General features: G+C 45.2%; 1 protein-coding gene across 3 annotated transcripts in view; it reads left to right on the forward strand.

Moving 5' to 3' along the window:
• RNF17 (ring finger protein 17) overlaps positions 1–21,225 on the forward strand; it is an 881,806-nt gene that overhangs the window by 366,391 nt on the left and 494,190 nt on the right. For all 3 annotated transcript variants that reach the window (XM_077483977.1, XM_077483979.1, XM_077483978.1), the window contains exons 17-19: positions 1,263–1,401; positions 5,120–5,282; positions 9,543–9,658. In XM_077483977.1, the coding sequence (XP_077340103.1) occupies positions 1,263–1,401; positions 5,120–5,282; positions 9,543–9,658 (418 nt within the window). The remainder of the gene's footprint in view (positions 1–1,262; positions 1,402–5,119; positions 5,283–9,542; positions 9,659–21,225) is intronic.

A 21,225-nucleotide genomic window follows, 5' to 3' on the forward strand; every position in this document is an offset into this window, starting at 1 on the left:
AACATCCTTGGCCAGTCCATCACCTACCCTCAGCTTCTTTAGCAAGGCAATGGTCGTCTTGTAGGTATGTTTGAGGTCGTTATGTTGGAATAATGCCCTGTGGCTGTCTATGAAGGGCATTCATGATTCCCTCAATGAAGTGTAGCTCCCCAATGCCGGCAGCACTCATGCAGCCCCAGACTGACACTCCCACCACCATGCTTGACTGTAGGCAAGACAAACTTGTCTTTGTATGCCTCACCTGGTTGCTGCCACATACACTTGACACGATCTGAACCAAAAAGTTTATCTTGGTCTCATCAGAGCACAGGACATGGTTCCAGTAATCCATGTCCTTAGTCTGCTTGTCTTCAGCAAACTGTTTGCAGACTTTCTCGTGCATCATCTTCAGAAGAGGCTTCCTTCTGCGTCGACAGCCCTGCAGACCATTTGGATGCAGTGTGCGGAGTATTGTCTGAGCACTGACAGGCTGACCCCCCCCCTTTCAACCCCTGCAGAAATGCTGGCAGCGCTCATACGTCTTTATCCCAAAGACAACCTCTGGATATGGCGCTGAGCATGTACACTCAACTTCTTTGGTTGACCATGTCAAGGCTTGTTCTACCGCTGTATGGTCTTGGACACCGTGCTGCAGCTCTGTTTTAGGGTCATTGGAATTTTCTGTTAGCCTAGGCCATGTTTATGTAGAGCAACAATATATATATATTTTTTTTTCAGATCCTCAGATCATTCTTTGCCATGAGGTGTCATCTTAAACTTCCAGTGACCTGAATGTGAGAGTGATGACACTAAATTTAACACCTGTTACCCATTCACACCTGAGACCTTATAACACTTACTAGTCACATCACACCAGGGAGGGGTAAATGTCTAATTGGGCCCAATTTGGACATCATCACTTAGGGGTGTTCTCATAATTCCCCATTGACAACGTCATTTATGCCGAAACGCGTCTGGGAAGGCACGCAGTGACGCCATCATGGTGTTCTCAGAATTTGTTTGTTGCCAGTGGTTTAGACATTAATGGCTGTGTGTTGAGTTATTTTGATGGGACAGCAAATTTACACAGTTATACAAGCTGTAAACTCACTACTTTACATTGTAGCAAATGCCATTTTTTCGGTGTTGTCACATGAAAAGATATATTTACAAACGTGAAGGGTGTACTCACTTTTGTGAGATACTGTAGGTTTTCCATCTAGCTGACAGTTGCTTTTTTTTCTCACAAAACTGTAATGCCCTTTTCCTAATTATGTTTCCAGGTTTCCTTCTAAAGCTCCAGGTTCACTTGAATATGCAGCTGTTGCTCATTATAAAGATCCAGAGTTTCCCAAGAACATGACAGAAGTTGTTGTCCTTGCCTGTCATGTGAACGATCCCTCTGATTTCTACATTCATGTGGTATGTTTATGGTTTCCTAAATTATAGTACCGTTTACGTCATATACACATTTTTGTATTTCTTTTGTAAAAGTAAAATGTAGTGTTGGGTACTGTCACAAGGGTCACATACCTGATGTGAGACCAAAGTAGTGGGGAGGCCTCCCTTCCACCTCGAGTCCTTGAAGCCTCTGGAGATGGAGACAGGAGTGACAGGAGTACGGAGCACAGTGCAAGCCTTAGTCCGAGGTCAATTCCAGTTGGGCAATGAAGCATAAAAGGAAGGAGGAAGGAAGCAGAAGAAGAATGGTCGAGATCAAAGCTGGAGTCGGTTCCAATCTGGCAGCTGCGTACAAAAGGGGCAAAGATGTAGAATGGTTAAGGTACAAATCCGAGGTCAATGGCAAGCAGCAAGGAAGAGTAGTCAGGTTTCCAGGTCACAACAGGTTCAGAGATCACACACCAGCACAGAAACGAGGAAGTGGTGGGGGGGAGGGGACTGAAGATCATTCAGCAATTTGACAGTGTATGGGCTTATATAGTGAAGTTTGAGGTCCCTTCCTGTGCGCCTCCTGGGCATTTTCTCGCCTTTTTCCATCAGGTTGATATAACTACCTGTGTGTCTCCTGGTTATTTTCCCGCCTTTTTCCATCGGGTTGAGGTCACTTCCTGTGCGTGTCCTGTGTATTTTCTTGCCCTTTTCCATCAAGTGTTCTGTGCGGGTTGGTGCACTGAGGCTTCTTTGTCGCATACTCTGTTAGCACGTATTTCCTCTTGCTGATTAATTTCTTTGTGAATCTCAAGTTATAATGTAATGTAATAGTCTCAGTGCATAGTTTAAGGATGCTTTTGCATGTTCGTTTAGCCATACTGAGAATCCTAGCAGTAAATATTGCTGATTCTTGTGGCTGAGATTGACAGCTCTATGTTTAGAGCTGACAATCCTGTACATTTACAGGCTGTTGGTGGCCACTGCTATTTGTGACCATTCGCACAGCCAGTGAATAATTGTAATTTGGTTTCACAGTGTGATTAAACGACCCTGTGAACTTAGCCTAATAGTGTAAATTGCAGACACTGAGATTCCGTTGTAGAAACAGGAGCGAAGGGAAACTGAGGCTGCCGTTCCTGCATATGAATCGGATTGAATTTTTTGATTTTTGAAGTAGAAACAAAATGACTTTAATCTGGCTGCTGGATTTAACATCGCCCTCTTTTCTGCTAGGGCTTATTCACACTAGGAGCTGCATGCCAATCATACAGAAATGCTGTGCGGTTCACATGCAGTTTTGTGCAGTGCGATTTCATCCTTATTTGCACAGCTTTTGTACCATGCAAACCATTTCAGGCAATTCGCACTGTTTGTGACCTGTGTTTCGTGTGTCATTATATTCACACTGACCCACCAAAGCAGATCACAAAGAACAGTGCAGATAGAATGTAGTGTGGGAGGCCACATAGGAATGCGGCTTTACCGTACGGCATTCTAGTTTGAATGGGCCCTTGTTGAAACTCAACGTGTACAATTGTGTGTGAAAGGTTTGAGAAAGCCTGATTATGCATATAAATGAATACCTCGCATCTATTCGCTTAAACCTCAAGATTCTGGCACAAAATCAGATTTTTTTTTTTAACACATTATGTTTATCATGTTAATGCTTATACACATGCAAATTAATATACAATGCTAAAACCATACAACTATAGACATATGTAGTCACACAGCTATATTAAAGTGGTACTAAAGTCTGTTATTTTTAACAAAAAAAAAAAAGTTATACTTGCTCTATGAAATGGTATTGCACAGAGCAGCCCAGATCCTCCTCTTCCCGGGACCCGCTTCATGATCCTGTCCCCTTCCTCCTGTTGAGTGCCCCCACAGCAAGCAGCTTGCTATGGGTGCTTCCAAGCCAAGATGCATCTCCATGTGTCCATTCAGACACAGAGCTGTGGCCCGGCCCGTCCCCCATACCCTTTCTCTCCTCATTGGCTGGATGACTTTGACAGTAGCGGGAGCCAATGGCGTCACACTCCTGTCTCAGCCAGTGAGGAGGAAAGTCCCGGGTAGCTGAGACACTGCTACAACATCACTGGATACTAGGGGCGTAACGGATCGTCACGATCCGTGATCCGAACGGGTCAACCCGCTCGGATCGGCACATGCCGCGATCCGCGGAGCGCTCTGCTGTCTCGGCCTTAGGAAAGGCTGCGGCTTCGGCCTAGCTCCGAAGCGGTGGCCATCTTTCTACACCCAGGCTGTTTACACTGATCGCGCAGACGGGGCGATCACTTGTAAACAAACCTGCGTCATGTAAAGACGCCGGTTCCTCTCTCCCCTCTCTGTACTAACCTGTACAGTGGAGGGGAGAGAGCCTGAGATGGAAGCAGCCGTCCCTCCATACCCTGCAGTACCCAGCAATACCCTGCAGTACCCCAATACTCTAGCAATACTCTGCGATACCCTGCCTGCCGATACCCTGCCTGCCGATACCCTGCCTGCCGATACCCTGCCTGCCGATACCCTGCCTGCCGATACCCTGCCTGCCGATACCCTGCCTGCCGATACCCTGCCTGCCGATACCCTGCCTGCCGATACCCTGCCTGCCGATACCCTGCCTGCCGATACCCTGCCTGCCAATAACCTGCGATACCCTGCCTGCCAATAACCTGCGATACCCTGCCTGCCAATAACCTGCGATACCCTGCCTGCCAATAACCTGCGATACCCTGCCTGCCAATAACCTGCGATACCCTGCCTGCCAATAACCTGCGATACCCTGCCTGCCAATAACCTGCGATACCCTGCCTGCCAATAACCTGCGATACCCTGCCTGCCAATAACCTGCGATACCCTGCCTGCCAATAACCTGCGATACCCTGCCTGCCAATAACCTGCGATACCCTGCCTGCCAATACTCTGCGATACCCTGCCTGCCAATACTCTGCGATACCCTGCCTGCCAATACTCTGCGATACCCTGCCTGCCAATACTCTGCGATACCCTGCCTGCCAATACTCTGCGATACCCTGCCTGCCAATACTCTGCGATACCCTGCCTGCCAATACTCTGCGATACCCTGCCTGCCAATACTCTGCGATACCCTGCCTGCCAATACTCTGCGATACCCTGCCTGCCAATACTCTGCGATACCCTGCCTGCCAATACTCTGCGATACCCTGCCTGCCAATACTCTGCGATACCCTGCCTGCCAATACTCTGCGATACCCTGCCTGCCAATACTCTGCGATACCCTGCCTGCCAATACTCTGCAATACCCTGCCTGCCAATACTCTGCAATACCCAGCCATGCCAAGCCATACTCAGCCATACTCAGCCAATATTACAGTGGGTGAGATTGTGGATATTACAGTGGGGACTATATGGTGGTGGAATTTTCACAGGTTTTTGCAAATTAAATTATTTGCTGATCCGAAAAATGATCCGATCCGTGACTCTGATCCGAGGAACAATCCGATCCGTGAGTTTTTTGATCCGTTGCACCCCTACTGGATACAGACGGGATTCAGGTAAATAAGGTGGGCTGAGGGGCACTGCTGCACACAGATGGCTTTTTATCTTAATGCAAAGAATGCATTAAGATAATAAACCTTCTGCATTTACAATCACTTTCTCTGGTGATTTGCTTTCAGGAGCCACTTTTACCAGCCTCAGAGAGCTTTGGATTTATGGAAGTGAAATGAACTACAGGATCAAATGCTTTTTTAATAAACTTTTTCAGATTGGTGGATCAGAATATATTAAGGTAGTCCGCAAGATCCAAGATGTGTATAACAATGAAGATACAGAAGACTGGATAATTGAGTACCCAGTAATTGGTCAAGCATGTGTTGCCAAGTTTGATGGGGATGACGATGACCAGTGGTACCGAGCTGAAATCATTGGTAAGGTTTTCATACTCAACTGATCAGTTCAATTTTCTGCAGGTGCATTAACCCATTCCCACCAAGCGTACGCAGATGTCCGTAATCGGCTTTCAGGGGTTATACTGGGATGATGCTCACAGCTGCAGCCATCATCCCGGTACCGTTGTTTAGAGCAGACGATCGGCTTTCCAGGTATAATGACCAATGCAGCTAAAAGCCGCTCGGCTGTTATACCGGAGGAGCGGGAGGGGACGTTCCTCCGCTCTTCCCGGGCCTCCCGTTTCACCGGAAGGCCCGATCAAACATCCGCCGATACTAGCGACAGAATGACATAGAGTAAAAAAAAAAAACAGAGGTTGCTCTTATACAAAATAAAAATAATTCAAATTAACCTAAATAAATAAATCCTAAATCCTGTGAAAAAAATAATAATTCTAAATAACTGTGCATAAAGATATATAATCTTCCAGACGATTGGACTGTGTGTGGAGACCCCTTCAAGGAGAAAGGCCCCAGCCGGGTTATGGCCACATACGCTTCAACTTCTCACAGATGGTAAGCGTGCATTGCATCTGGTGGTGGGATTTTTTCAACACAAATCACCTTATTGTGAAAATGTCTTCAGCACAAGTCACTTTATTGAGGAAAATATCCCAGTCGTCATTCAAAACATTTTATGGACTGCGGACAATTTCCATATATGTTTTATTTTCCGTATCTGGATTTGTGTTTTTTACAATAATTTTTTGCTTTTGGAGTTTTGAGATGTTTACAAACGTATCTATATGAAGTTCACGATTATTCACGTAAATTCATTTTTCAGGATATTCACTTATTATTTATATCTTTTATGTACTGTTATTCATAGTTTTTTTTTTCACAGGATTTAAGATTTATTTAGGTTAATTTGAATTATATTTATTTCATATAAGCGCAACCCTTTTGGATTTTTATGGTTAATGGTGTATATCCCACGTGGTGTTGCTGCTATTGTTACTGAATTCTCAGTCCAGCTGTTTACGTTCCTTGTGACAGCAATAAAAATTATATATATTTTTTTTAAACACAATTTATTATAAAAAATAACTAAGAAAAAAAAAAATCAAAGCACCGCAAGCTCGCACAGCAAAGAAAACGCATATGTAAGTCACGCCCGCATATGTCAACGATGTTCAAATCACGTGAGGTATTGCCGTGATCGTCAGAGCGAGAGCAACTGTTCTAGCACTAGACCACCTCTGTAACTAACCTGGTAACCGTAAACATTTTTTAAAGAATCACCTATGGAGATTTTTAGGTACCAAAGTTTGTCGCTATTCCACGAGTGCGTGCAATTATAAAGCGTGACGTGTTTGGTATCTATTTATTCGGCGTAACATCATCTTTTACATTATACAAAAAAATTGGGATAACTTTACTCTCCTTTTTCCCAAAAAGTTGCGTTTAAAACCCTGCACAAATACCGTGTGACATAAACTATTGCAACATTTGCCATTTTATTCTCTAGATTCAAAAAAGCTAATATATATATATAACCTGTATCTGCTACTTGTGTAGATCTTCACCCTGGTATCCTAGCAGCTGTACAGTATTTTCACGAGAAAACTCCCACCTGTGAGTACACATGCATAATAGAACCCCCTTTAACCAGTTAAGGACCAGGCACCACAGTTATACTGTGCCAAGTTGACTCCCCTAGGCAAATCATCGTAGCTGTACGTCGACTGCGTTACAACCACTAGGGGCACGCAACGACGGCTCCAATGCTTGTGGTGAGGGGGGGCGATGTCCGCCGGCACCCACGATCGCTCCTGAGAGATCGGAGATCTGTCAAAGTAAACAGACATCTCCATTTTGTCAGGAGAGCGGAGACAGATCTGCTGTTCATACTGATTATGAATAGGTCTTCTCCTCCAGGCAGTCCCATCCTTCCACAGTTAGACTCCCTAGGACACACATTTATCCCCTTAATCACCCCTATTGTTAACCCCTTCGCTGACATTTATACAGTATTCCGTGGCTATTTTTAGCTCTGATTGCTGTATAAATGTCAATGGTCTAAAGGAAGTGTACGATTTGTGTACCACAATGTCGCAGTCCCACTAAAAATGTATTCATTTTGTAGACGTTATAACTTTTTCGCAAACTAATCAATATACAATTATTGCAGGTTTTTTTTATATAAATATTTATAATTTATAAATATTTAGAATAGATATTGACCTAAACTGAGGAAGAAATGTAATTTATTTTAAAAGAATTGGGATATTTATTATAGCAAAAAGTAAAAAATATATATTTTTTTTAATTGTCGGCCTTCTTTTGTTTATAGCACAAAAAACATTTGAGTTGATCAAATACCAACAAAAGAAAGCTCTATTTGTGTGAGAAAAACGACTTCAATTTTGTTTGGGCACACCGTCACATGACCGCGCAATTGTCAGTTCCGTATCGCAAAAAAATGGCATGGTCATTAAGGGGGCAAATCTTTCCAGTCCTTAAGTGGTTAAAGTTGTTGTAAACTCTCTACCTACAGGTAAGCCCATAATGCTTACCTGTAGGTACTGTGAATGTCTCCTAATGGCTTATTTTAGGAGGTATTAAGAGTGAATGCAGCCAAGGATCTCACCGGCGCATGCACTTCTGAAGGTCCGGCTTACAGTGCCGGACCTACAGAGCCCGTGCCCTAAACACGTCCCCGGCCACCTATGTAACTAGTGCCCACAAACTCAGACGGAAGACTGGGGGAAGATGTCGGCATCCCAGCGCTGACATTGCGGCACTGGAGGGCTTCAGTCGAAGATAAGTCTATCATAATGTGCTATTATGCGATGCATACAAGCACATTATGACCTTGCTGGGAATAATTTTTTTAACCCCCTGCAGTTTACTACCGCTTTACCTAATTTGAAAAGCACTCTGCTATTGAAAGATTTATCTAGTTCTACGCATATTAGTTTGTACACACGTACCCCTTGGATCGTCCCAGATGTTAACCCCTTTCGTGTCAGTGTCATTAGTACAGTTATTATTTAGCACTGATCACTGTATTGGTGTCACTGGTCCACAGAAAGTGTCAGGTGTCTGATTTGTCCGTCGCAGTAACACTAAAAATCGATGATTGCCTCCATTACTAGTAAAAAATAAATTAATAAAAATTCCATAAAAATATCCTCTAGTTTGCGGTGCCACACCGATATCAAAAAGTAATTTCTGTACTACTTTTTGCGATTTACATTGACAACTGTGCAGAAACCTGCACAGATGTCTCTGAAATCTGGACTGAAATGTGTGAGTCAAATCGCGAGAGTGCAGCTGAACTCGCACAGTTTCAATGTGAACCTGGGCTTACAGCATAATGTAATTTATTTAATTTTTTTTATTCATAGCTTTATGACCTGGCCCTTTTTTACGATACAGAACTACGTCTTTTACTGACAATTTTGTGGTCGTGCGACGCTATACCCAAACAGTCTGTCCCTTTTTTCCCCCTTCAAATTAAGCTTTCTTTTGGTGGCATTTGCTCACCTCTGCGATTTGTATTTATCCCAAAATTTAAAACAAGCAAATAAAAATGTCTTCACCAGTTTAGGCCAATATGTATTATTCTACATATTTTTGGTAAAAAATATCGGGATAAGTGTATATTGATTTTTTTTTTTTTTTTTTGTGCAAAATTTAGTGTCTGCAAAATTGTGAATAGGTTTATGGCATTTTTATGAGGAATTATTAATTTTTTCTCTTCTTTTTTTTTTAATAGTGGCGATCTGCATTTTTCAGCGTTACTGCAGCATTGCAGTGGACAGATCACACGCTTTTGACACATTTTTGGGACAAGTTACATTTATACAGCGATAAGAGCTAAAAATAGACACTGATTACTGTATAAATGTCACTGGCAGGAAAGGGGTTAACACTAAGGGGCGATCAAGCGTTAAATGTGTTCCCTGGGTGTGTTCTAACTGCAGGGGGGGTGGGCTACCTAGGACATGATGGAGATTGCTGTTCCAGATGACTGGGAACAGCAGATCTGACATGTCACTAGGCAAAATTGGGAATTGCCTTGTTTACGTAGGCAGTTCCCCGTTCTGCCTCTGTACAGCGCGATTGTGTGTCGCCGGCAGACATCAGGTCTGAGGGACACTATGGCGGTTTGCTCAGGAGAGCCAACCTGCCACAGTATGACAGTGGCTGGTCGGCAAGAGGTTAATTTTACTCCTGAGTATAAATATTGCAGAATAAGCAGTTTTTTTTTTGTTTTGTTTTTTAAATCTTTAGGATTACACAGTGCTGAAGATGTTGACATTAGTTATGTAGATTTTGGCAATGTTTGCAGAGTCAGTGTGACAAAATTAAGAAAGTTGAAAGATGAATTCTTGGTATTACCACGTAAGGTAAGTTGTCCCACTACTATTTTAATATACGTGAGTTTGCAGCGTCTTGGTTTTAAGTGGTTTAGTTTGCCGCATTCACATATCTGTTTCAAATGATCACAGTTTACACTACTTCCCCGAAAATAAGACAGTGTTTTATATTAATTTTTGCTCCCAAAGATGTGCTAAGTCTTATTTTCAGGGGATGTCTTATTTTTCCATGAAGAAAATAGGGTACACATTTATTGAATAAAAAAAAGGAAATTTATTACCTGTATACAGTACGGTAGTACCAGTAGTTGTCATCACAAACCAGCATAACCAGACAAACTTTGAATCCAATGGTATCAAGAATTTCTTGTTTCTACCATTATTTCCATGTACAACAATCTATGGTACATTTACCCATACTGATATTTACCGGTATGAACACAAAGTAAGATTTGTTCAATGACAGTCATGTCATCATCTTCTGGAACATCATCATAACAATCCAAACCCTGAATTTCCTGGTGAATTTCTTGTGACTCCATTTCTTTCAGATTCAGTGGACCAAATCTCTCATGCTTAGCAATAGCACTGCACCCCCCTTCTAATCCACCTATGCCATTTTGATTCCCCCCCTTCTGATCCACCTGTGCCATTTTGAACCCCCCCTAAAATCCACCCTGTGTTATTTTACTTGAGCCCCCCACCCCTGTGTCAGTGGACAGTGGATTATTTACCCTCTCCCCTCCAATGTGCCCTGAATTCTGCCTCGAACGACTCACTCTCTTGTGACTCAGCCAGACTCCGTCAGAGCTGAGCGAGCGGCAGAAGGCATCAGCTTGTCCTGGTGGCGGCACGGACTCTCTGATGACGGGCGACGTCACTCGCCACCGCTATGGTCCAGAGGAGCCAGATGCCTTACGGTACCCTAGCTTCGGGTGGCCTTATTATCAGGGCGCCTTATGTTCAGTAGAGGACTTATTATTGGGGAGGCCTTGTGTTCAATAGAGGACTTATCGGGGAGGCCTTATTATCGGGGGATGCCTTATATTTCTGCAAGAGGGAAAACTGGAGGTAGATCTTGCTTTCGGAGGATGTCTTACTTTCGGGGAAAGATGGTAGGAAGTGATGCAAAGTCAAAAGCACATTGCCTAGCGCGTCTTCATTTTCTCTTTCACTGCAGCTTTTTGTTATAGCATAATTTATTTTATTTTTTTATTTTTTTACATTTGCAAACTTTAATTTTCAAATTGAACCTTTAACACATTCTTAAAAAGCTCATCACCTCCATAAGTAGAGGCACCCTGTGTTTAAGGGGCAAATGTAACCACTTGCTAACTTACATATACGGAAGCAAGGCTGTTCTTCTGCGTCGGATCACGTACCTAGTATGTGACCCGCGTTCCCACCGGTTCTGTGATTTGAGCCAGCACCGATCAGTCTTCAGGCTCAAACCAATGATTTTTGGACTGGACCTGCTGATCGACTTTGATGAATCACAGGCCACCTAAGGCCCCTTTCACACATGTGGATAGAATTCAGCTTTTAGCTGCGGATAGCTCAAGTTATCTACCACAGCTAAACTCAGATGATGCTTTCCGATTGCCCTATTCACAAACTGCATTTAGCAACGGTTTTGTTACATGGGGTTTGGTGTGGTTAGAAAAAATAAATTTGACTGCGTCCATGACAGATTTATTGCAGCTATCTACACATAGCTACAGGTAATCAGAGTACTATTTCACCTGCAGATAGAAGCAGCAGTAAGGAAAGAAAAACAGAGAGCACATCAGAAATGGCAAGCTTGGTCCACTGCAGCCGCATATAAACACAGCTAATCGCAATGTACAAATGCAAGTTATTGCTGTGCCTGGAGTCGTGGAAAATTGCAAAAATAACAATTTTAACAGCAGCAGAACAACAGCCACATGAGTGAAAGGGACCTAGCTGTTTGGGCTTCCCCCAACAGCTTGTAAATACCCGACTTAGAAAAGGGGAGACAATCTGTTTGAGAACTAATGAACTGCTTGCAGTGAAGTGGATGGAAAACCGTATGTGTTCGCCATAATCGGCCTCGCCGATTCTCAGCTGCTACCTATACCTGGCCCCCACTGACCAGGGCCCGGTCCCCCTAAAGCATATGAATTTAATCCTTCACCTTTGCCGCCGATAACCCGCATGGAAGCTGGCCCCAAGAGAAGAGAAGGAGAAAGTTTAACCCCCCCCCCCCCCGATTGCCTGTAGCAGAGGAAGAAACATCATTATTAGTGTGCCACTCACAAGCCCAAGCCACCGCCGCCTGTCTGACTAGTAAACCCCCCCCATCAGGTGATCGTGGCCAGCACTAGCTAGCTCCTCTTCCTTCCCTGCTGAGGCAGAGCCTGCTGTCTGCTGCTATTTTGCTTGCAGTGTGATTGGCCGGTCAGCTCATCAGCGTCTATCTGCATGCACCTAGCCCTATCAGGTATATGCAGATAGATGCCAGAAAGCAGCATGGATTGAGGGTAAGTCACAAAAATGTAATGTGTGCTGCTGTACTGCCTGCAGACATTATTTAATCTCCTTTAATGGGACACCTGGCTGACGCTGACAAGCTGCCATTGAGTTGCCTCTTCACAATGTAACTCATCCCCACCCAGAGTCCTCCATTTTCACAATGCAACTCAATCATCTTCAACCCTCTCTCCGCAATGTATCCCCCTCCACCCCACGCCCAGTGTCACCCATCCCTTTCTCCACAGTGCATCCCCACCCAGCATCTACTCCATAATCTTACAGATAATCACACATATTGATTAGACTTGGTAGACTTTTTTCAATCTCGCCTACTATTTAACAAAATATTTCTACATGCCTTCATCAATTCCATGGGGAAATTTGCAAAATAGGGGACAGTGTGGAAAAGATAGAAGAATTTTATTTTCTCTTATATTCACCGACCGACACAGCTCCTCTCTGTAACTAAATGGGTTTGTTAGCTTGCCATTAGGAGAACTAGGCAAAAATTGTAACACAATACACAGAACTTTAGTCCCGCCCCGGGCGGCGGACCCTGTGCTAACAACCCTCCCTGCTGCCCAGGCAAAGGTTTTATTTTGCCTAGTGAAGGAGAATGACCTAGGAACCCTGCAGGCCCTTTGGTCCATTTTTTTGATGCAGGTTTGATGTTTTTTGCGCAAGATAGAAGATCCCAGGATCTTCAATCAACTGCCAGCTGGGTGACAGGCTGGTTAAGTTATCCTTGTAGTCTCCCCAGTCCAGCCATCTAGCATGTGCAGGCTGTAGCTAAGGCTCGGCAGGCCATGACATACCTCAGCTCCAGAGGTGGTCGGTGAGCTTCAATGCTCTGGGGTATACATATGACCGGTCTACTGATGTCTAGATCACAGTATACCGGGCCAACAGCTACCCTGTAACTGCGCAGGATTAGGTCTGTGATGGAATGTCTCCAGCTCTTCAGGACTAGTAAGTAAGGCTCTCCCTGCTTCGGTGGGGGGAGCAGCTGGGCATTCCCTGGAAAGTCGATTTGGGGGCCACCTCACCTCCTTCTCTTCTCTCCCACGTCCCTATCTCCCCTTCTTCCCCCCTCAGGGGGTGTGTGTGTGCGTGTGTGTGTGTGTTTCGCTGGGTCTCTCACCTGTAGGGGGCTCTGTGCGGCTAGCGTTGGTGCTGGTCCCGGTCTGGGGGGTCCCAATAGGTGTCTGTGGAAGTGATCTTGCTGAATGCAGGCAGCACTGTTCTGCAATTTTTCATGTCTCCTCATGGTGCTGTCTGGTGGCTATTTTAACTGTGAGCAAAGCAGGTTCCCCTTGTGAGCCTCAGCAGCCATTTTCTATAGGATTTTCCCATTCGTTGCATTGGCGGCCATTTTTTTGAAGCCCAACCGCTCTTTTCACTGCAGTTCTCCTGTGACAGCATTACATGTGCTCTCACATGCTGTTTCCTGTGTCCACTGTGTATAGAGGACGCTGGATGACTCTTCCCTGAACGCTGGTGCAAGCTCTGCAGATAGTTTCCCCGCTATACATTCCCCTCTGTACAGCTGCTGTTGACAGTTTCTTCACTCTGTAACTGGGTAGCCTCCTGGGGACTACAGTCACAGCTAGTAACATTCACAGTATGCCCCATGGTGGTGAGTCTGGTGCTAGGTACCCCCCCACGCGGCAGCAGGAGGGCGGGACCTCCACTGTCTTAAGTCCCCTTGCAAGTGGCAGACAGGGTAGGGTCAGCATGGCTTCAGAAACTGGTGTTTCTTCCTCCGAAGTCAGGCTATTGCAACCGGGTCACCTGCGGATAGCGCTGTGCCCATGGACACCCCGACGGTGGTCCTTAACTCTTTTGTTGCTAAAATTGAGGCGGTGCGTGGATGGAAAGGTGTGCGTAATAGTCCCCTATCCCCCCCCCCGTCCGCTGGGGAGAGCTCTGATGCAGACTCTGGCCCTGCTGGGGCTGGTGATCCCTGCTCTGACCTATCAGACGAGGCTGACCAGGACCATTTGGACAGTGAGGATGATTCCCCGTCCGGGTCTGGGCGCGACAAAGCGATTGTTGGAGCACTTATCACAGCTGTGTGTGATACCCTGAATATCCAGGAGCCAGCGGATTCCTCTGCTGATGTATCGGTCCCTTTTGGGTCCTACAAGCCAGCACGTTCACCTAAGGTGTTTACATATTTGGCTTATTTTTGACAAGTTCATCTATAGGGAATGGGGCAGCAAAGGACCTTTTCGGTCCCCAAAAGCATGGCGGTCTGTTACCCCTTTGAGGAAAGCCTTCTCAAAAAATGGTTGGCTCCTCCGGTCGTTGACCCCCCAGTATCTAGGTTAAATAAAGTAACCACAATCCCGGTTGAGGGGACTCCTGCATTCAAGGACCCCACGGATAGGAAGGCCGAGGCTTGTTCCTGGTTTATTCTCCCTCTGTTATCCAGGGCTTCAATGTCAGCTGTGGTGCTGAGGCGCCTGATTTGGCTTAAATGCTGGTCTGCTGACCAGGCATCCAAAAAAGCCCTGACGGATCTTCCCATCCTTGGCGACTGGCTCTTTTGAGCTTCATTGGATGACATTAAAAATGCCACGGGTGGTAAGATTACACTACTCCCACAGGCCAGGAAGGCTAAGGAGCCATGCCGCAGGCAAGGGCCATCTTTTTCCGCTCACATTTGGCTTTTTCGTCCACCCGGTGCATTGACGAAACGTTCCCAGCCCGAAAGGACATTCGCGGACGGTCAAAAGCGTCCCTGGAACCGCAAGCCTGCGCACCAAAAGTGCTACTGCATGAAGGTTTGCCCCCACCTGCGTATTGGGTAGGGGGTCGCCTTTGGGAGTTTGCAGCCCGTTGGACCTCCCGGTTATCTGACCAATGGGTCTGCGACCTGATTTCCAAAGGCTACAAGATATTTTCTCTCTTGACCGCCAAACAGATTCTTCCCCTCCAGCATACCCACGTCCCCAGTTTGTCGGGAGGCCCTCTTAGGGGCAGTAAGGGACTTGCTGACTCATGGGGTGATTGTACCAGTTCTGGAATCGGAACGCTTCCATGGGTTCTACTAAAATCTGTTTGTGGTTCCCAAGAAGGGAAGGGGTATGTCCAATCTTGGACTTAAAAGCCCTCAATCACTTTGTTGAAGTGGCCTTTGGACATCTAGGATGCGTACCTGCACATACCCATGTGCCTTCAGCATCAAAAATGTCATCTGCGTTTTGGCAGTCAGGGAAGCCCATTACCAGTTTGTGACTCTTCCCTTTGGCCAGGCATCAGCCCCCAAGTCTTTACTAAAGTACTGGTTCCAGTATAGGTGTTGCTGCGGCAACGCGGGATCGCGATCGTGGGTTATCTAGACGATCTCCTGAGAGCATCTTCCACCTCAGAATTAGAGGAGGATGTGGCGATCACCATGCAGACCCTGCAAAAATTTGGGTGGCTGTTGAACCTTAACTAGTCTGGTTGTGCCGACCCAGCGTCTGGAGTACCAGGGTTTACTATTGGACTCCAGGGAAGCGAGAGTCTTTCTCCCCTCAAATTGCAGACTCTCAGATCTGCGGTCAAACTACTGATGAACCGCAAGTGGTCGTCGCTCCGCTTTTGCATGCGAGTACTGGGGCTCATGGTAGCCTCCTTCGAGGCAGTACCTTATGCCCAGTTCCACACCAGAGTCCTGCAGAAGGAGATTTTGACGAAATGGGACAAATCTCCGTTGTCCCTGGATCGACAGGTCCAGGTGAGCCAGCCAGTCAGACACTCTGACCTGGTGGTTGAGGTCCCCGGTGATTCAGTCCGGAAAATAGTTCCTTCCTCTGAAATGGACGATGATCACTACGGACACCAGTCTCTCAGGCTGGGGTTGAGTGATGGGGATTTAGTCAGCTCAGGGCCTCTGGTCGACGAACGAATCCAGGTTGCCAATCAATCTGCTTGAATTGAGAGCGATCAGCCTGTGCCTCCACACATGGTAGACGTGTCTTCAAGGCCGTCTGACCATGATACAGTCAGACAACGCCATGGCAGTGGCGTACATAAATCACCAAGGGGGGACAAGAAGCTCAGCCGCTGCTCGGGAGGTCGCTCACATACTTCGGTGGGCAGAGCGACATGTTCCGGCCCTGTCGGCCATTTACATCCCGGGAGTGGAAAACATGCTGGCGGACTATCTGAGTCGACAGATGCTGGACCCAGGAGAATGGGAATTGCTTCCAGAGATATTCAGGCGGTTGTGCCTGAAATGAGGCACACCAGATGTGGATCTATTTGCCTCCCACCTCAACTGGAAGGTGCAGAGATTCGTGTCCAGGACAAGAGATCGTAGGCAGACGCACCGGTGGCTCCATGGGATCAGTGCCAGCTGATCTACGCCTTTCCTCCTCTAAAGCTGTTGTCACGCCTGCTTCGTAGAGTGGAAGCCGAGGGAATCCTGGTGATCCTGGTGGCCCCAGATTGGCCTCAGCAGCCCTGGTACCCAGACCTGGTGCGTCTGGTGGCAGACGCACCCTGGCGACTGTCGCTGCAGGAGGACCTTTTATCTCAAGGTCCAATCTTTCACCCTGCTTTACCGTCGATGGCTGTTGAAAGCCAGGTGCTGAGGTATCGGGGTCTGTCGGACTCAGTGATTCCGATTATGTTGAGGGTGTGGAAATCTTCTAAAAGGAAGATTTACCATCGTATCCGGAAGGCCTATATTTATTCCCATGTGTGAGGAGAAAGGGTGGCATCCACGCTCCTTTTCTATATCCAGGATCCTGCTATTTCTTCAGCAAGGTGTAGACCAGAAGTTGGCGTTGAGCACCATTAAGGGGCAAATTTCAGCTCTGGATGTCTTTTTTCCAGCGACCCCTGGCATCTCATTTATTAGTGAGTACCTTCGTTCAGTGGGTGCGACATGTAGTCCCTCCGGTGCGTCAACCGTTACCTCCGTGGGATTTGAACCTGGTGTTGGCGCTTCAAAAGCCGCCGTTTGTGAATATCAGGGAAATTCCCTTGTTGAACCTTTCACAGAACGTGGTCTTTCTAGTGGCCATCACATCGGCCAGGAGGGTTTCGGAATTGGCGGCCTCGTCATGCAAGTCGCCTTATCTGGTCATGCACCGGGATAAGGTGGTGTTGCGTCCGCAACCGTCTTTTCTACCAAAGGTGGTCTCGGCTTTTCATATCAATGAGGACTTGGTATTACCAGCGTTGTGTCCTAATCCGAAGCAACCCAAGGAGATGGCCCTTCACGCTCTCGACGTGGTTAGGGCTCTGAAAGTGTATTTGTCTGCCACGGCTCCCTTTCAGAAGGCAGACTCACTGTTTGTTTTGGTGGCTGGTCCAAAGAAGGGTATGGCGGTCTCGTCGGCCACCGTTTTCAGGTGGATCAGACACATTGATGTCCAAGCCTATGCCTTGAAGGAGCAGGTGCCCCCCTTTCCAGTTACGGCCCAGTCTACGAGAGCAATCGGAACGTCTGTCGCTCAGGTGTGTAAGGCGCGACCTGGTCGTCTGTCCATACGTTTACCAAGTTCTACAAGGTAGAAGTCAGTGCATCGGCTGATGACTGTTTTGGCCGCAAAGTTTTGCAGGCGGCCGTGTAGTTCCATTTGAGTTTTTTCCTGGTTTTTCATTAACACAGTACTGTTTGTTAATGCACTGTTGCTTTACTTCCGCAAATTGTTTGCGTTGTTAGGGATTTCTCCTGTTGAGAATTCCCGGTTATATGGCGTTGTGTTTTTCTGTACACTACTGTTTTTTTGTGGGTTTAATTTCACTAGTTCCCACTTGCCATGGTGGATGAAGTTTTAATGCTGTGTTTTCCCACCCCTTGTTTGGCCCTGCTTGGGAACTTCCCATTTAGTTACAGAGAGGAGCTGTGTCGGTCGGTGAATATAAGCGAAAATATGATTTTTGTACTCATCGTCAAATCCTTTTTTCTGTAATTCACCGACCGACACAGCACCCACCCCTCCTTTTGTCTACGTTATACTGCTTTTTGACGTACTGAGTTCTGCCTGGGCAGCAGGGAGGATTGTTAGCACAGGGTCCGACCCCCGGGGCGGGGCTAAAGTTCTGTGTATTGTGTTACATTTTTTGCCTAGTTCTCCTAATGGCAGGCCAACAAACCCATTTAGTTACAGAGAGGAGCTGTGTCGGTCGGTGAATTACAGAGAGAGGAATTTTACGGTGATTACAGAAATTCTATTTCTCGTTCAATGCTCATATTGACTATTACCATAACCGAGAACTTGGCTAAGGCCCCTTTCACACTGGGGCGGTTTTCAGGCGTTACAGCGCTAAAAATAGCGCCTGTGTAGCACCTGAAAAAACCGGCCCCTTTCGCTCCAGTGTGAAAGCTGGCGGGCTTTCACACTGGAGCGGTGCGCTGGCAGGACGGTGAAAAAAGTCCTGCTAGCCGCATCTTTGGAGCGGTGTATTCACCGCTCCTAAACCGCTCCTACCCATTGAAATCAATGGGACAGCGCGGCAATACCACCGGCAAAGCACGGCTGCAGCAGCACTTTGCGGGCGGTTTTAAAGCTTTTTCGGCCGCTAGCGGGGATTTAAACCACCGCTAAAACGACGGTAAAGCGCAACTAAAATTAGCGGCACTTTACCGCCGACGGCCGCACCGCCCCAGTGTGAAAGGGGCCTAAATGCCAAAATTGCTGATCTGAAGGACAGATCTCACCATAATAACTCAATAAGTTACCAATCAGAGGTATTCCTTAATTCACCTATGAGCGTCTACCAGCATATATTAGTGACTTTCTACAAGCTATACTTCCTTCCATCTCATGCACTGAATTGGTAGTGGATAGGGTCCATAGTCTCTCTAAGCCTGCTCACCTGTCGAGACGTCCCATGAGATGCCATACACCACATCCATATCTTTCATGTGAAAGATCAAGTCTTGGTGCTTTTCTGCAAGTCTGAAACTATCCCTTAGCGCTACTGTAATCTGCAAATTTTCTCTTATTTGTCACGCCACAGCTTGCAGCGCTGCAGCAAACTACTTAATAGGGCTGCAACTAATGATTATTTTCATAATTGATTAGTTGGCCAATTATTGTTTAGTGTGGCATATCATTCAGTTAATATGTAATGTTTTTGAGAGAGGCACTTTTTTTCTAAAATATTTATATGCAGTGGTATATATATATATATAAACAACTCTATGATTAGGGAGCAAAATATTTAATCCAATCTGAGAATAACACACTGTATATACTATTAGAGGAGATATACTGTATATAGTTATACTATTAATAGGTTAATCTGGTAAATATCAGACTTGGAGATCACTTTTTAATTTAAAAAACAATGTTTTCCTTAAAAAAAAGATTTTTAGAATGTTCGATTTTCGAATTTTTAGTGGGGTCAAATCGACGTTTGTTTTCAACCACAGTGATAGGAAAATTTGGAAATAGACTTCTTGGTCAAAGGAATTTTCAGACAGTATGTGGTTTTTGCTCAGAAATGACATTAATTTTAAAAACAGAGTGTTAAAAACAAGTGAAAATTTCAAACATTCTTTCATTCAGCGAATGTACAAAGATTTTTCGTCTGAATATTCTCATCTGAAAATTGATCCATGTGGCCGGCATAACGCTCCTATGCAGTTTGCTTTTGATCTGCTTCTGTATCGCTTTTTGCTGTGCCTTTTTGCGCTTGTGATTTTGTTGCGAATTGCATTTTTTTGTGCCAAATTGTTGGGAAGATTAAACAACCCAAATTGCTGCAAAAACGCATTAAATGCGTTTTTGCAGCTTCTCAATTGAAGTATATTGAACCAAAAAAGCACCATTTTCCGTTAAAGTCCCTGACTCTTTCCAAATACGCAGCCCCAAAAAAATGTATAGATGTGACGGTGTCCCATAGGAAACTATGTAAATGAACTGTAGTATAATTATGCACAAAGCATCAAAAATAAATAGGTGTGAACTAGGTCTAAGACATTTAGTAACAAAAAAAAAACTGAAGTTAGCCCTTTATAGTGCCAAAAAAAGCAGATAACCACTGCAGTAAAGGGTTCATTTTTACTGTAGAACTGTTAAAGTAATATTTACAGTAGTGATAGTTTGTTCTTTTTGTACTATAAAGGGCTCATTTTAGTTTTTTAACCCCATTATGTTACTGGCCAATTAATCGATAATGAAAATAGTAATTTATTCATTTCATAATCGATTAGTTTCAGCCCTACTACTTATTATCACTAAAGCCCTGTGGAACCACCAAAACACTGGGGACACCCAACTAAACTCATTGTTACTCATGATGACACAACACAAACCAGATTTCTACTCTAGAGGAAGAACTTCAAACTCCTCAGGACCTTGGTCATTATTCCGGATCGCCCCCCCTGAATAACTGAGCTGTTCACTTGGTGCTATTGCTGTAGAATGGAAAGTTGGTATGTGTAAGAAAAGAATTCTGCTCCCAGTTCTGTGTTTTCATGTATAGTTAAGTCTTAGCCTTGTTTTTACGTCCTATGCTCAAAATCATAGGGGGATTTTTTAGAAAATCCCAGAGTTCTGCTTTAAGAACTATTTTCAGTATAATGAAGAGCAAGGAGTCCTCGAAGTGATGGTTTGGCCCTCAACGCCCTGATCTCAACATAAAGTCTTTCTGGGATTAAATGGAGACAGTAGGCAGCCTGCATCCACATAAGATCAGTGATTTGTCCTCCAAGATGTTTGGAACAACCTACCTTCTTGGGTTTCTTCAAAAACTTGCAAGTGTGTATATATATATATATATATATATATATATATATATATATATATATATATATATATATATATATATATATATATATATATATATATATATATATATATATATATATATATAGGGTTTGAAGAATTGACACTGTTATGAAGGTAAGGCTTCATTCCCATGAAGCTGATCTGCTGCCTCAGAGTCCAGCTCAGCGCGAGATCTCTCCGTTGAGCCGGAGGATGACAGGTCCTTCTCTGCTCACTGAGCGGGGAGGGGCTTGTAGAGCGCTCCTGGTTTCTATGGAGAGATCGGACGAAAATGTACAGCATGTCCATTTTCATCAGATCTCATTAGATCCGCCAACGACAGATCTGGATGTAGGGCCATCCGTCTGCTTTAGGCGGATTGGACCG

This window comes from Lithobates pipiens, unplaced genomic scaffold (genome assembly GCF_037356315.1).
Source record: "Lithobates pipiens isolate NorthernLeopardFrog02 unplaced genomic scaffold, aLitPip1_a1.2 Scaffold_16, whole genome shotgun sequence".
Taxonomy (NCBI): domain Eukaryota; kingdom Metazoa; phylum Chordata; class Amphibia; order Anura; family Ranidae; genus Lithobates; species Lithobates pipiens.